Source organism: Sardina pilchardus, chromosome 8 (genome assembly GCF_963854185.1).
Source record: "Sardina pilchardus chromosome 8, fSarPil1.1, whole genome shotgun sequence".
NCBI classification, from domain to species: domain Eukaryota; kingdom Metazoa; phylum Chordata; class Actinopteri; order Clupeiformes; family Clupeidae; genus Sardina; species Sardina pilchardus.
In genome coordinates, this window is record NC_085001.1 from 1,333,769 (window position 1) to 1,348,768 (window position 15,000).

General features: G+C 47.7%; 1 protein-coding gene across 1 annotated transcript in view; it reads left to right on the plus strand.

Annotated features, from left to right (window-relative positions):
- Positions 1-465: 465 nt before the first annotated feature.
- Positions 466-15,000, plus strand: part of qsox2 (quiescin Q6 sulfhydryl oxidase 2) — a gene marked incomplete at its 3' end in the record, with an annotated part of 22,526 nt that continues 7,991 nt past the window's right edge. The window contains exons 1-8 of the mRNA XM_062543801.1: positions 466-812; positions 6,351-6,451; positions 6,922-6,970; positions 7,087-7,192; positions 7,375-7,465; positions 11,521-11,666; positions 13,088-13,231; positions 14,707-14,836. Coding sequence (XP_062399785.1) covers positions 533-812; positions 6,351-6,451; positions 6,922-6,970; positions 7,087-7,192; positions 7,375-7,465; positions 11,521-11,666; positions 13,088-13,231; positions 14,707-14,836 — 1,047 coding nt within the window. The remainder of the gene's footprint in view (positions 813-6,350; positions 6,452-6,921; positions 6,971-7,086; positions 7,193-7,374; positions 7,466-11,520; positions 11,667-13,087; positions 13,232-14,706; positions 14,837-15,000) is intronic.

The following is a 15,000-nucleotide window of genomic DNA, read 5'->3' on the forward strand; positions in this document are numbered from 1 at the left end:
GGCCTACATCTAATTGTAGGTCTAAACAAATGAACATAGTCCAATATTCCATAGATTTTATGTTTGGTCTAACTTATCCTAATGTAAATCTGACAATGAATTGTTCTAGTAGGAGACAAATGACTGACATGTCAAACTTCTTTTCTAACGTTATGTAGCCTAGTTATTGTTACCTATAATGGGCCAATGATATTACTTCAAATTGATATAATTAATACAAATTCCAAGTAGCTAATATTACAATATGTCTACAGTTTAACAAAGAAACGAGTACATTATGAAAATATGTGAATTAGCACAATGTTTGACATTTATTTTAAAAATCCTACATCATTGTTTTCCCCAGATGCCATTCGATTAGCTACCTTCCTCCAAACAATGTTCACCCTCCCTGCGCATACAGCTGTCTGCGCAACGACTGCGCAGCCATGACGCTGTGAATGTTTTCCGGCAGTCATCTACAACACGTATTTGTGTTTCAGCACGTCCATCGGGCTGACTGTAATGTTGCATTCAGAAGCCTTTGGGCTTAATGGCAGTAGTGTACTTTGACGGCCGTGCTTCACTGCAAATGGCAGCCGTTATCTGGGTGCAGATAACTGTAAGCTTTTTGGTCATTTTACTTTCAGCACCGAGTCAAGCCGCTCGGCTCTACACCGAAGATGATCCAGTCACTATCCTGACCACAGACACACTGAGGCAGAATGTTCACAACTCTTCAACAGCTTGGCTGGTCCAGTTTTATTCATCGTGGTGTGGTCATTGTATCCAGTACTCGCCGACCTGGAAAGCCCTGGCGGGGGATGTCAAAGGTAGGCTTGTCTCTACAGTACCATATGGTGGTGTCGGGGTTCTACTATTCAGTGCGGGAGATATCTGATATCAATGCGTGGCCAAAGCAGAAACCATTCGTTCTCACAATCTGACACGTTTACACATGCTAACTGAGTAACGTTAAGTGTGAAAGCTTAATCCAGAAATGCACGTTGTGTAGAATGATCCACGTGTTACCATGTAATTGTTCGCCAACTATCCCTGCTCCTCCTTATCATCTTGCTAGCTCCTCAGATCATGCCATAACGTCACCATCGGGTGGAAATCAAGTTGTTAGCTTGCTACAGTGTCCACGCCATGTTAGTTCTTTAAATGTGAACATAAGTATGTGTACAGTGAGCTGGGTGAGAAGTTTCAACATAGAGGGGTGTGGGATTTAAACTAAGCCCACTCAACTGCAACAAGTAAGTTTAGCTGCCACATCTCTCGGGGGGCACCGACACTCCTCGCTATGGAATATTGAGTGCAGATTTGCGCTCGGGGAGAAGTGGTCCCACCGCTGGCGCAGACAGCCTAATATAATTTGTCCGCGTGTTTGTGAAGTTGAGCAGTTGTTGAGCCTCTCACACCTAGTCGTATCCGAGAAGCCACCGCCTGGTCTTTCTCTTCAGAGCTGAACACACTAACGCCCCGCGAAGCCCTGACGCAGCTGTTTCTCCGCGGACTTGCATACCCCCAGGCGCCGTGGCTGGCCTGTTAACAGTGGTGGGTTGTAACAAAGACCTGTGGCCTCTTTTCCTAGGCTGAGTTTTATGTGGATCAAGCAGTAGTGCCTGGAAGGCTTTGTGTGCCACCCTTAACTCCAGATAAATACCGGTTTAAATGCCGGGATAAGAGCTAATGTGCTGCTATGGGGATGGATGAGACTGCCTGAGCCCCTTCATGTGACGATGCTATTGGCCTAATAAAGCACCCCATGTGCACCCGGGTCTGGCCCATAGTCTATGTGGGCTAGCAGGACCTTAACCCGGGTCTGGCCCATAGTCTATGTGGGCTAGCAGTGGACCTTAACCCGGGTCTGGCCCATAGTCTATGTGGGCTAGCAGGACCTTAACCCGGGTCTGGCCCATAGTCTATGTGGACTAGCAGGACCTTAACCCGGGTCTGGCCCATAGTCTATGTGGGCTAGCAGTGGACCTTAACCCGGGTCTGGCCCATAGTCTATGTGGGACAGGCCAGGCTACAGGGAGGGCTAGAGCCACTCTAGAGCCAGCATGACGGGTCCCTTACAGGAAGCTGCTGCACATCTCTTGCTGGGAGTGGGCTGAAGAGGCCCTGCTATGAGACAGGTCCCTTACAGTAAGCTGCCGCTATGTCTACAGCAGGTGTGAAACGGTGTCATTACAGACCCGTCTTTCCCGGTCAGTTCTGATTTATTTTTGTGTCTGTGGTGCCCGCTGGTGCGGTGGTGCCCGTTGGCATGGTGGTGCCCGTTGGCATGGTGGTGCGGGCAGGAGAGAGTGAGTGGTCAGTGTAAGCGGCCTCATGTGATGCCCACGTGGAACAGCCTGGAAATAGCACACACACACAAGGGCCCACTCACACTGCAGCTGATGACTTATCAAGTGTGTGTGTGTGTGTGTGTGTGTGTCTGTGTGTGTGTGTGTGTGTGTGTGTGTGTGTGTGATGGTGAGTGTGTTGTTGAGTAAGAGTTGTGAGATGTGTGTGTGTGTGTGTGTGTGTGATGGTGAGTGTGTTGTTGAGTAAGAGTTGTGAGGTGTGTGTGATGGTGAGTGTGTTGTTGAATAAGAGTTGTGAGGTGTGTGTGTGTGTGTGTTGGTGAGTTTGTTGTTGAGTAAGGGTTGTGAGGTGTGTGTGTGTGTGTGTGTGTGTGTATGTGTTTATGTCCAGTAGGGTTGGCTTGTATGTGTCTGTGTATCTGTGGGACTGCAGAATGTGTTGGTATGTGTGTGCGAGAGATCAGTGTATGGTGTGCGTTTTAGATTAATGTTTGTGTGTAAAAATGTCAAGTCAGTGGGTGTGTGTGTGTGTGTGTGTGTGAGCCACTGAGTGTTACCCCTCTACCTTTGTTGGCACAAGCTGTCGTCCGCCTACCAGCTGTTGCCCACACAATGGGGGTCATGGTACCCATTGTCCTGCAGCGACCCAGTCGGGCGTTCCCCCAACCCCCACCCCCCCCCCCCCCACCCCCCACACACACACACACACACACACACACGCACACGCTCACTCACACTCACACCCCAAGACACACTCTCAGCCACACACACACTCTGAGGAGTGGAGCAGCTGGAGGATAGCAGAACATGAGGAGGTGGGCGTGCCCCCCCCCCCCCCCCACACACACACAATGCACCCCCCTATCTCTTCATACCTCAACACAAGGCGAGCGCACACACACACACACACACACACACACATCCATAGCTAAATACAAGAACCCCCCCCCACACACACACACCCAGAGAAGTACTCACACATGCTCACACAGATGCCACCACAACAGTTCAGTTTAGGATTCCCTGGAGACCCATACCCATACACACACACACACACACACACACACACACAGTTTAGGATAGGACAACTCTCCCTTTCTGTTGGAGAAGCTGTGTGTTCCCTGGAGACCCATTTGGCTGACGCTTTTTAACCAAAACTATTTACAACATAGTAAGCATTTTAAGCTTACCACCGCAGTCAGTCGGTCCGACAATCAGTCAGCGTGCCAGTGCAGCTCTGTGGGCATGAGGCGGGCACTCTGTGGGCATGAGGCGGGCACTCTGTGGGCCTAGTGCACTCTGTGGGCCTAGTGCGCTCTGTGGGCCTAGTGCGCTCTGTGGGCCTAGTGCGCTCTGTGGGCCTAGTGCACTCTGTGGGCATGAGGCGGGCACTCTGTGGGCCTAGTGCACTCTGTGGGCCTAGTGCACTCTGTGGGCATGAGGCGGGCGCTCTGTGGGCCTAGTGCACTCTGTGGGCCTAGTGCACTCTGTGGGCCTAGTGCACTCTGTGGGCCTAGTGCGCTCTGTGGGCCTAGTGCACTCTGTGGGCCTAGTGCACTCTGGGCGCCTCCCTCCTGAGCTGCACGGATCCATCACACGGGGAGCACGGAGCTCAAGACGCTCTAAAAGCCCCGTGGAGCCACAGCAGCAGCGGCCGCCGTCGCCACCTAACCCACTTTACTGAGCTGCCCGCTATTCCATTGCCCCGCCTAACCCACTTTACTGAGCTGCCCGCTATTCCATTGCCCCGCGCTCCCTACACTAACGTCGCCGCCTAACCCACTACTGAGCTGCTCGCTATTCCATTGCCCCGCGCTCCCTGCACTAATCAGGCAGTAATGCAGTAATGCGCTCTGCTAATGTGTGTGCTGGCCTGGGCTCCCAGCTCAGTGGGGAGTCTCTCTAGAGCTCCAGCCCTCTCCCCTGATGGCTCCTGCCCTCTCCCCTGATGGCTCCTGCCCTCTCCCCTGATGTCTCCAGCCCTCTCCCCTGATGTCTCCAGCCCTCTCCCCTGATGTCTCCTGCCCTCTCCCCTGATGTCTCCTGCCTCCTCTCCCAGCCCAGTGCTCCCACACCGGGAAGTCTCTCTAGAGCTCCAGCCCTCTCCCCTGATGGCTCCTGCCCTCTCCCAGCTCAGTGCTCCCACGCCGGGGAGTCTCTCTGAAGCTCCAGCCCTCTCCCCTGATGGCCCCCGCAGAGCCTGGGGGTCCCAGTGGGGCAGGCCGGTCCACTACTGCATGGTCTAGATTATGGACTGTGATGGACTATAATGGCCGAAGTGTTTCATGGGTCTAGATTATGGACTGTGATGGACTATAATGGCCGAAGTGTTTCATGGGTCTAGATCAGGGGTCGGCAACCCAAAATGTTCAAAGAGCCGTTTTGGACCAAAAAAACAAAAAACAAATCTGTCTGGAGCCGCAAAAAATTAAAAGCCTCATGTAAGCCTTATATGATGGTAACACAGGCTGTAAGTGTATATATTAGCCTACTATCAAAATGACTAAGTAGGCTACAACGAGGCTACATAATGAGCTTTCATGATTAAATGTTTTTCCCTACAGCGCATCTCGGAGAGAATGACACACCACGTGACTACTCCGCTGTAATGGTGCTTTAAGTTCAACTTTGTGTAATCACCATCCGTGAACGGTTGTTTTCCACGTTTTAATATCTCTCAGGCTGCAACAAAATTTCTCCAGAAGTAGGCCACTGCAATCACACTTTTTCTCTCATTCCCAACTAGTCGGCTGCAAATGTAGCATGCCTTCCCTGCAAATGTCTTTCTAAATGTCTCTCTTTTTGTTGTTCGCCAACTTCTCATTACGCAAGCAAACATGCAGGCAATCCTTCCGCAATGGCAATGAAAGCAAATGATTCGGTCCATTCTGCCTTAAATTCTCTGATCTCATCGGCTATCTTTCTCTTTTTCCCTTTGGGATCCATGGCATGGCCATGCTGACACCCGCCAGTTTGTTTACAACCACAGCCACCTGCATGGCACGGCGCCGCCCTGAAATGTGTGTCGCAGGCTATCAAATCTTCGTTGACAGAAATGTTGAACTTTAATATTTATTATGCACATTTTTACAACATTGGAAAACGTTAAGAATGTTTGTCCTGATACAGAAACCATATTAAAACAAACAAACAAAACTCCCCCCATTCATTTTCATGCATTTTTGAAGACGCTCAGGGAGCCACCAGGGTCGCGCTAAAGAGCCGCATGCGGCTCCAGAGCCGCAGGTTGCCGACCCCTGGTCTAGATTATGGACTGTGATGGACTTTAGTGTTCCTCTGAGGATGTCTTAGACTTGGCGATCGAGGAAGGAGGGGTGTTCAGGGTCGGCAAACATTGGCAAAATGTTGCAGCAAAACTCTCTTTTCGCTTGCCAGCACCTGGTCTTTAGCCTTGATCTGGACTTTGTCGGTACAGGGTAACCATGGCGACACATGCAAATAAAACCACCCCTTCTTGCCCTATTAATATCCATCCTCCTCTAGCAAGCCAACGTCTTAGTTGGCATGGGGGATTGTATGCCAATTTCAAGAATATCCGGCATTTCCTAATCGAAAGGTCAACATTTCCATGAAGAACGTGGCCTTTTAATATGCTGGACCTGCTGTTGGGTGTGTGGAGGTAGAAGCAGCCTCTTGGCTAGATCGGGCACACAGCAGACTGTTCTCTCACAGAGCCAATGTCAGTGATATGGGAAGGTGGGGCTCAAATAAGGATGACGTATCATAGCAACAGCACACAACACACAACAGCAACAACAATATTGTTTTTTCTTATTGTGCTTATTTGGAATATTAGCTACTGGACGTCAAGTCTCATGTTTTGGAAACACAAACAAAGTGTCTCACTGTAAACTCATTAACAAAGTGTCTCACTGTAAACTCACCAACAAAGTGTCTCACTGTAAACTTATGACCTTTCTGAACTAAGCACACTGCGTTTCCTTTTCTCTCCTGCAGACTAGGAGCAGGCCATCTTCATCGTGCAGTGTTTCTGTTAATGCCTAAAGCAGGCTGCTTCTTCTCTCTCTTCTGCAGACTGGGAACAGGCCATTCGCATTGGAGTACTGGATTGTGCTCATGAGAAGAACTTTGACATCTGCAAGGAGTTTGAGATCCACTTTTACCCCACCTTTAGGGTAAGTCAGAGTCTAGGCTATACTCTAGGCTGCCATTTTGGGTGTTGTTAGTGCTAGTTAGCTTTAGTGTAAAAGTGGGTGTTGTTGACTAGCTGTAGTGGGTGTTGTTGACTAGCTGCAGTGTGATTAGCTGCAGTGCTAGCTCTAGTGGGTGTTGTTTACTGGCTTTAGTGTAATAGTGGGTGTTGTTGACTAGCTGTAGTGGGTGTTGTTGGCTAGCTGTAGTGGGGGTTGTTGGCTAGCTGTAGTGGGGGTTGTAAACTAGCTGTAGTGTAATAGTGGGTGTTGTTGACTAGCTGTAGTGGGTGTTGTTGGCTAGCTGTAGTGGGGGTTGTTGGCTAGCTGTAGTGGGGGTTGTAAACTAGCTGTAGTGTAATAGTGGGTGTTGTTGGCTAGCTGTAATGTGTGGTGGGTGTTGTTGACTAGCTGTAGTGGGACTAATGTTTGCTCATGTTCTCTTCTCTTATCAGTATTTCAAAGCACATGGCAGCAACACTGATGTTGGCAAAACATACAGAGGTAAGAGTCTCTCACACCTGAGATTCAAGTATTGTTTGCACAGGTGTGTGTGTGTGTGTGTGTGTGTGTGTGTGTGTGTGTCAGATTATGACCATGTCTCTTGTGTTGGGGTGTAGGTCCCGACCGTGAGCTTCAGACCGTTAGACAGCTGATGGTGAACTTCCTGCAAAACCACACAAAGCAGGACTGGCCCTCTCGCTGCCCTCCTCTGGAACCTTCCAGGTGAGTTCCAGTTCTAGAATGGCAAGAGCATGACTCTGTTCCAAAATGAGTCACATTCTAGTTCCATTCCCTAAGCAAACAATCCCCATAAAAATACAAGTCAGTTATTTCAGTCAAGTGTGTGTGTCTGTGAGAGTGAGAACTTGGCCTCTAACTACTGTGTGTGTGTGTGTGTGACTCAGTTCGGAGGACATTCTGGCGTTACTAGGACAAAAGTCGGAGCAGTACACAGCTGTTATCGTTGAGGATGCGGATTCCTATGTGGGGCGGGAGGTAAGAGGCTCCTCACCTCCAACACCCTCACTTATCCCATGATGCACCTCACCTCCAACACCCTCACTTATCCCATGATGCATCTCACCTCCAACACCCTCACTTATCCCATGATGCATCTCACCTCCAACACCCTCACTTATCCCATGATGCATCTCACTTATCCCATGATGCACCTCACCTCCAGCACCCTCACTCATCCCATGATGTGTGTGTGTGTGTGTGTGTCGATAGCTGTGGGAATACACCAGGTGTAAACCCAGTACTGAGCCAGGTCTGGAGACAAGGCTATATTGGAGCTAACAGGTGTGAATGACCACAGGCTTCAGGTCACCACAATGGAGCTCTTGCCTCCCACCAGGCAGAGTGTTGTGTGTATTAGCCTGTGCACAATGCTGCCTTGACTTTGCTTGGTTGCAATATTAACAGTTTAGCTTACACACAAATAAAGCATCCTTTACCAGAATGACTTTCTTTATAGAATAGGGTGTTTATTCTCTGTTCCTTTATAGAATGGGGTGTTTATTCTCTGTTCCTTTATAGAATGTGGTGTTTATTCTCTGTTCCTTAATATAATGTGGTGTTTTTTCTCTGTTCCTTTATAGAATGGGGTGTTTTTTCTCTGTTCCTTTATAGAATGTGGTGTTTATTTAGCCAGAGGCAGCAGGAACACGCGAATCAAATAACAACTTGGTGGTTCAGATTTGAACTTTTGTCCAGATTGGTTTATAGTAACCATAAAGTTAGCCTTTATTTGCAGAGGAGTACATGGCTAGCATGCTAATCGGTCGTATGCAGTAAACACTGCTGCCTCAAAAGGAAACTCAGCTGGCTGAAAGCAGATTTTGAACTACAGATTATTAGATGGCCATATGTTGTGTTCATTTGACCGCCTCGAGCACCGCTAAGCACAGTCCAGCCAATGGCCTGAGGGCTAAGCACAGTCCAGCCAATGGCTGGAGAGTTAAAGTGATATCAGAAAAGATAGACCTCTGAAGTTCGCCTAGGAAAAGGGCAAAGATGGCAGCTTGTGGGTCCTTCTTGAGGTAAAGCATGATTAAGCTCCAGACGTGGTGATGGACACGCAGTTAGCCTCAGCAGGCCTTATCTGGGCCTTATCTGGGCCGGGTCTGGCCTGGTAGCTGGTGTGTGTGTCTGAGGTTGAGCAGCACGGCATGAGTACGATGTGGATGTAGAGAGGTGTGTGTAGAGGAGAGGTGTGTGTAGAGGAGAGATGTGTTTAGAGGAGACAGGTGTGTGTAGAGGAGAGGTGTGTGTAGAGGAGAGAGGTGTGTGTGTGAGGTTGAGCAGCACAGCACGAGTGTGATGTGGATGTAGAGAGGCCTGCTGTGACTCATGCTGCCTCTCTCAGTGGCACTCGCAGTGGCTGATGAACACCACCAGATGTTCTGTGTGTGTGTGTGTGTGTGTGGTCACGCAGAGGAAACGTTCAGTGGCACAGCAGATTGTGACAAGTGTATTTTGTTGTAGCAGTTTCAAATGTACTTGCCAAAATACATTAATATATTTTCATGCAAAATTGGCGTATGTCTATCTAGCTGAATTGGTGTATTTTAGCTTTATTGTTTATTCTTCTCCTGTTCAAAAAATTTTAAAGATTTTTTAATGCTACGTAGCTGCCACCCTGTGTGTGCTAGCCCAGCTCCTTAGCCGCTACGCTACCACCGCCCTTTAGAGTGAGAACTCTGTGTGTGCTAGCCCAGCTCCTTAGCCGCTACGCTACCACCGCCCTTTAGAGTGAGAACTCTGTGTGTGCTAGCCCAGCTCCTTAGCCGCTACGCTACCACCGCCCTTTAGAGTGAGAACTCTGTGTGTGCTAGCCCAGCTCCTTAGCCGCTACGCTACCACCGCCCTTTAGAGTGAGAACTCTGTGTGTGCTAGCCCAGCTCCTTAGCCGCTACGCTACCACCGCCCTTTAGAGTGAGAACTCTGTGTGTGCTAGCCCAGCTCCTTAGCCGCTACGCTGCCACCGCCCTTTAGAGTGTGAAGAGAACTCTGTGTGTGCTAGCCCAGCTCCTTAGCCGCTACGCTGCCACAGCCCCTGATGGTTCTCCATGTTCACACAGTCCCATAACACAGGTGACTCTTGCAATAAAGTGGGTTGCATTGTTTTTCTGCTTGTCAAAGTGAAATGGTTACAGTATGAATGAATTGCATTGCAACAGATGAAATATATTATAAGATTGACACCATGGAGTGAATATAACCATGTTTAAACGGACAGTCCTGTTTCATTCTGTTTCTTCTTCTGTCTAAGGTAGCAATTGTAGTATTATGACTGTGTGTGTGTGTGTGTGTATTCAATGTATCTAATTTCATTATGTCTAGTGTTTTTGTGTGTGTGTGTTTGTGTGTGTTCAATGCAGCTATTTTAGTTGTGACTAGTGTGTGTGTGTGTGTGTGTCCAATGTACACTATATTGACAAAAGTATTGAGTCATCTGCCTTGGCTCACACATGAACTTCAGTCACATCCCATTCTTAATCCAAAGGGTTTAATATGATGTCAGCTTTAACAACTTCAACTCTACTGGGAAGGCTTTCCACAAGGTTTAGGAGTGTGCTTCTGAACATTTTTGACCATTCTTCCAGAAACGCGTTTGTGAGGTCACACACTGATGTTGGACGAGGACACTGGCTCTCAGTCTCTGCTCTAATTCATCCCAAAGGTGTTCTGTTGGGTTGAGGACAGGACTCTGTGCAGGCCAGTCAAGTTCATCCACACCAAACTCTTATCATCCATGTCTTTACGGACCTTTGTTGCACAGTCATGTTGGAACATGAAGTGGCCATCCCTAAACTGTTCCGACAAAAGTGGGAGCATGGAATTGTCCAAAATCTCTTGGTTAATGCTGAAGCTTTCGGAGTTCTTTCACTGGAACTAAGGGGCTGAGCCCAGCTCGGGGATAGCCCCTTCCTGTTCCAACATGACATCAGTGCACAAAGCAAGGTCCATGAAGACATGGATGACAGATGTTGGTGTGGATGAACTTGACTGGCCTGCACAGAGTCCTGACCTCAGCCCAATAGAACACCTTGGGGATGAATTAGAGCAGAGGTAAACACACAGAGGTAAACACACGGCAGCGATAAACACACTCCTAAACCTTGTGGAAAGCCGTCCCAGAAGAGTTGAAGCTGTTACAGCTGCAAACGGTGGACCGGCATCACATTAAACCCTTTGTATCTTTAGAAAACCAGTCATGTTTTTGAATGGTCGTTCATCATTCCCTCAGTTTGCCTAGAGATGGGAGAAATAAATAGGACTTCCTGCTTTCAATGATGTAGAATGATGATCTTTACATCATTGAAAGCAGGAAGTCCAACATTGAAATCCGTATTTCTCCCATCTCAAGGCAAACTGAGGGAATGATGCACGACCATTCAAAAACATGGCTGGTTTTCTAAAGATACAAAGCTTAATGCTAATCGGTGAAGTGTCCCTTTAATGCTAATCGGTAAAGTGTCCCTTTAATCACATCCCAAGGCAGGTGACCCAATACTTTTGGCAATATAGTGTGTGTGTGTCTCAGGTGATCCTGGACCTAATGCCTTATCAGGGTGTGAGCAACTTAAGTGTAACACTGTGTGTGTGTGTGTGTGTGTGTGTGTGTGTGTCAGGTGATTCTGGACCTCATGCCGTATCAGGGTGTGAGTGATTTGAATGTAACACTATTGTGTGTGTATGTGTGTGTGTGTGTCAGGTGATCCTGGACCTGATGCCGTATCAGGGTGTGAGTGATTGAATGTAACACTATTGTGTGTGTGTATGTGTGTGTGTGTGTCAGGTGATCCTGGACCTGATGCCGTATCAGGGTGTGAGTGATTTGAATGTAACACTATTGTGTGTGTATGTGTGTGTGTGTGTGTGTGTCAGGTGATCCTGGACCTGATGCCGTATCAGGGTGTGAGTGATTTGAATGTAACACTATTGTGTGTGTGTGTGTGTGTGTCAGGTGATCCTGGACCTGATGCCGTATCAGGGTGTGAGTGATTTGAATGTAACACTATTGTGTGTGTGTGTGTGTGTGTCAGGTGATCCTGGACCTGATGCCGTATCAGGGTGTGTATGTGCGGCGAGTGCTGAGCTCAGACAAGATGCTGCTGGACCGGCTGGGAGTGACCGACCTGCCCGCTGCCTTCCTGCTGCACCCCGACGGCACCCACGGCCTCATGGACGCGTACGTGTGTGTGTGTGTGTGTGTGTGTGTGTGTGTGTGTGTGTGTGTGTGTGTGTACGTGTGTGTGTGTTTGTGTGTGTGTGTACGTGTGTGTGTACGTGTGTGTGTACGTGTGTGTGTGTGTGTGTGTGTGTGTGTGTGTGTGTGTGTGTGTGTGTGTGTGTGTGTGTGTGTGTGTGTGTGTGTGTGTGTGTGTGTGTGTGTGTGTGTGTGTGTGTGTGTGTGTGCCTGCTGCCTTCCTCCTCCACCCCGACGGGAAGTATGGCCTCATGGACGTGTGTGTGTGTGTGTGTGTGTGTGTGTGTGTGTGTGTGTGTGTGCCTGCTGCCTACCTCCTCCACCCCGACGGGAAGTATGGCCTCATGGACGTGTGTGTGTGTGTGTGATTGCCGTTTTCTATTAGGCCTGAAGGAGAAGTCCTTCTCCCGTTGTTGTTGTTGTTTTGCCTGTTTGGTAAGAAAGGCGTGTGTGTGATTTGGGCATAGCGGTCTGTAGCTGTGTGTGTGTGTGTGTGTGTGTGTGTGTGTGTGTGTGTGTGATTTGGGTATAGCGGTCTGTAGCTCTCTTGGGCTTCAGATGTCATGAGAGTTGAAATGGCTCTGATGTACGCAACGTGGTGTGTGTGTGTGTGTGTGTGTGAGAGTTGGGTATAACGGTCTATTCTTGGGCTTCATGGAAGTGTTGAAATGGCTCTTATGTAATCAGGCCACAGAGCTGTTTACTCAGTGACTGTGTGGACCAGCGGATGTTTACTGTGATGAATGAAAGTGTGTGTGGTTTGGGGTTCAGAGTGTGTGCTATGTGGTAAAATCTGCGTGTGCGTGTGTTGTCTGTGTGCGTGTGTGTGTGTGCATGCATGTTAATGATATGTGTGTCTGTGTGTGTGTGTTAATGATATATATATATGTATATGTGTGTGTGTGTGTGTGTTAATGATATATATATATATATGTGTGTGTGTGTGTGTGTGTGTGTGTGTGTTAATGATATATATATATATATGTGTGTGTGTGTGTGTGTGTGTGTGTTAATGATATATATATATATGTGTGTGTGTGTGTGTGTGTGTGTGTGTGTGTTAATGATATATATATATATATGTGTGTGTGTGTGTGTGTTAATGATATATATATATATGTGTGTGTGTGTGTTAATGATATATATATATGTGTGTGTGTGTGTTCATGATATATATATATGTGTGTGTGTGTTCATGATATATATATGTGTGTGTGTGTGTGTGTTCAGTCAGAAGAGGCTGTGTGTTAATGATATATGTGTGTGTGTGTGTGTGTGTGTGTTCAGTCAGAAGAGGCTGTGTGTTAATGATATATATATGTGTGTGTGTGTGTGTGTGTTCAGTCAGAAGAGGCTGTGTGTTAATGATATATATATGTGTGTGTGTGTGTGTGTGTGTTCAGTCAGAAGAGGCTGCGGTTCTTCTTCTCCTCCTTCCTCAAGCTGCTTCCTGGCGTCCACAAGCTAAACTCCGCCTCTCTGCAGAATTCCGCCCACTCCTCCAGCAACGGCCACAAACCCACCGAGGAGTGGAGGGAGTTTGAGAAGTAAGACGCACACACACGCACACACGCACACACACACACACACACACACACACACACACACACACACACGCACGTGTGTCAGGATAAAAGATAGAACATCATCCCTAAGAGCATGCTCTGTGGGGGTACCACAAGGTTCCATTTTGGGACCGCTTCTCTTCAGCACATACATCAATGATCTCCCATCAGTGTGTGACGGTGTGGAGATATTGATGTATGCTGATGATACAGTCCTGTTTACACATGGCAAAGATCCAGGAAAGGTCGCCATCAAATTGACACAGACACTCACTAAAATCTCAAAGTGGTTGAGCAGTTCTTGTCTCACAATAGATACTGATAAAACTGTCACTATCTTCTTTCTAAATAGATTAAAACTAATAACTATTCCAAGTATATATGTAGATGGTAAAATGTAAAAAAATGTTGATGAGTTCAAATACCTGGGAGTGACCTTAGACCTTTGGAGAGATGGTATCTAATGTACATAAAAAGTTTTTATTTTGCCTGATGAAGATCCGTTGATCGAAACGTTGCCTTTTAGCTAATAAAGAATCTTTTAGAGCCATTACAGTGTGCTCTTTGACACGTTTTTTTGTCTGGCAACTGTTTAAACGTTTTTTGGATGTGCGCACCCATCTCTCCAAGTAAGACACCCACACACACTCTCACACACACTCACAAAAGAGAGTTTGAGAAGTAAAACACACGCTCACGCTCACGCTCACACAAAGGAGTGTAGAGTTTGAGAAGTCACACACACACACACACACACACACACACACACACACACACACACACACACACACACACACACACACACACACAAAGGAGTGGAGAGAGTTTAAGAATTTGAGAAGTGACTCAAACACATACACACAGACACACAAAAGAGTGGGGAGAGTGTGAGTTTTAATCTGTCTGTATTTGTGTCCATGGAACCAGTGAAACCAGTTACTTGCTGTGTGTGATTAAGTTTACAGTTACAGTAGAGTATTACAGTTGTAATATGCGGGTGTGTGGTTTAGGCCTATGATTTATTGTGTGTGTGTGTGTGTGTGTGTAGATCTAAGGTGTACATGGCTGATCTGGAGGGTGTGTGTGTGTAGGTCTAAGATGTACATGGCTGATCTGGAGTATTATATGTGTGTGTGTGTGTGTGTGTGTGTGTGTGTGTAGGTCTAAGGTGTACATGGCTGATCTGGAGTGTGTGTGTGTAGGTCTAAGGTGTACATGGCTGATCTGGAGTGTGTGTGTGTGTGTGTGTGTAGGTCTAAGGTGTACATGGCTGATCTGGAGTGTGTGTGTGTAGGTCTAAGGTGTACATGACTGATCTGGAGTGTGTGTGTGTGTGTGTGTGTGTGTGTGTAGGTCTAAGGTGTACATGGCTGATCTGGAGTGTGTGTGTGTAGGTCTAAGGTGTACATGACTGATCTGGAGTGTGTGTGTGTGTGTGTGTGTGTGTGTTTGTGTAGGTCTAAGGTGTACATGGCTGATCTGGAGTCAGGGCTGCATTACCTGCTGCGGGTCGAGCTTGCCGCTCGCCAGACTCTGGAGGGGGAGGAGCTTAGGACCTTTAAAGACTTCGCCACCGTCGTTGCCAAGGTAAGCCGTCGTTGCCAAGGTAAGGCGTGGTCGCCAAGGTAAGGCCATCAGGAAGCCCCACATCATTCACCATATCTCACAAACTACTTTCCATAAGATCATCTCTCAATGCAAATAATGCCAATCTCTAGGTATGGTGAAGGGTGTGTGACGATGTGGGGTAC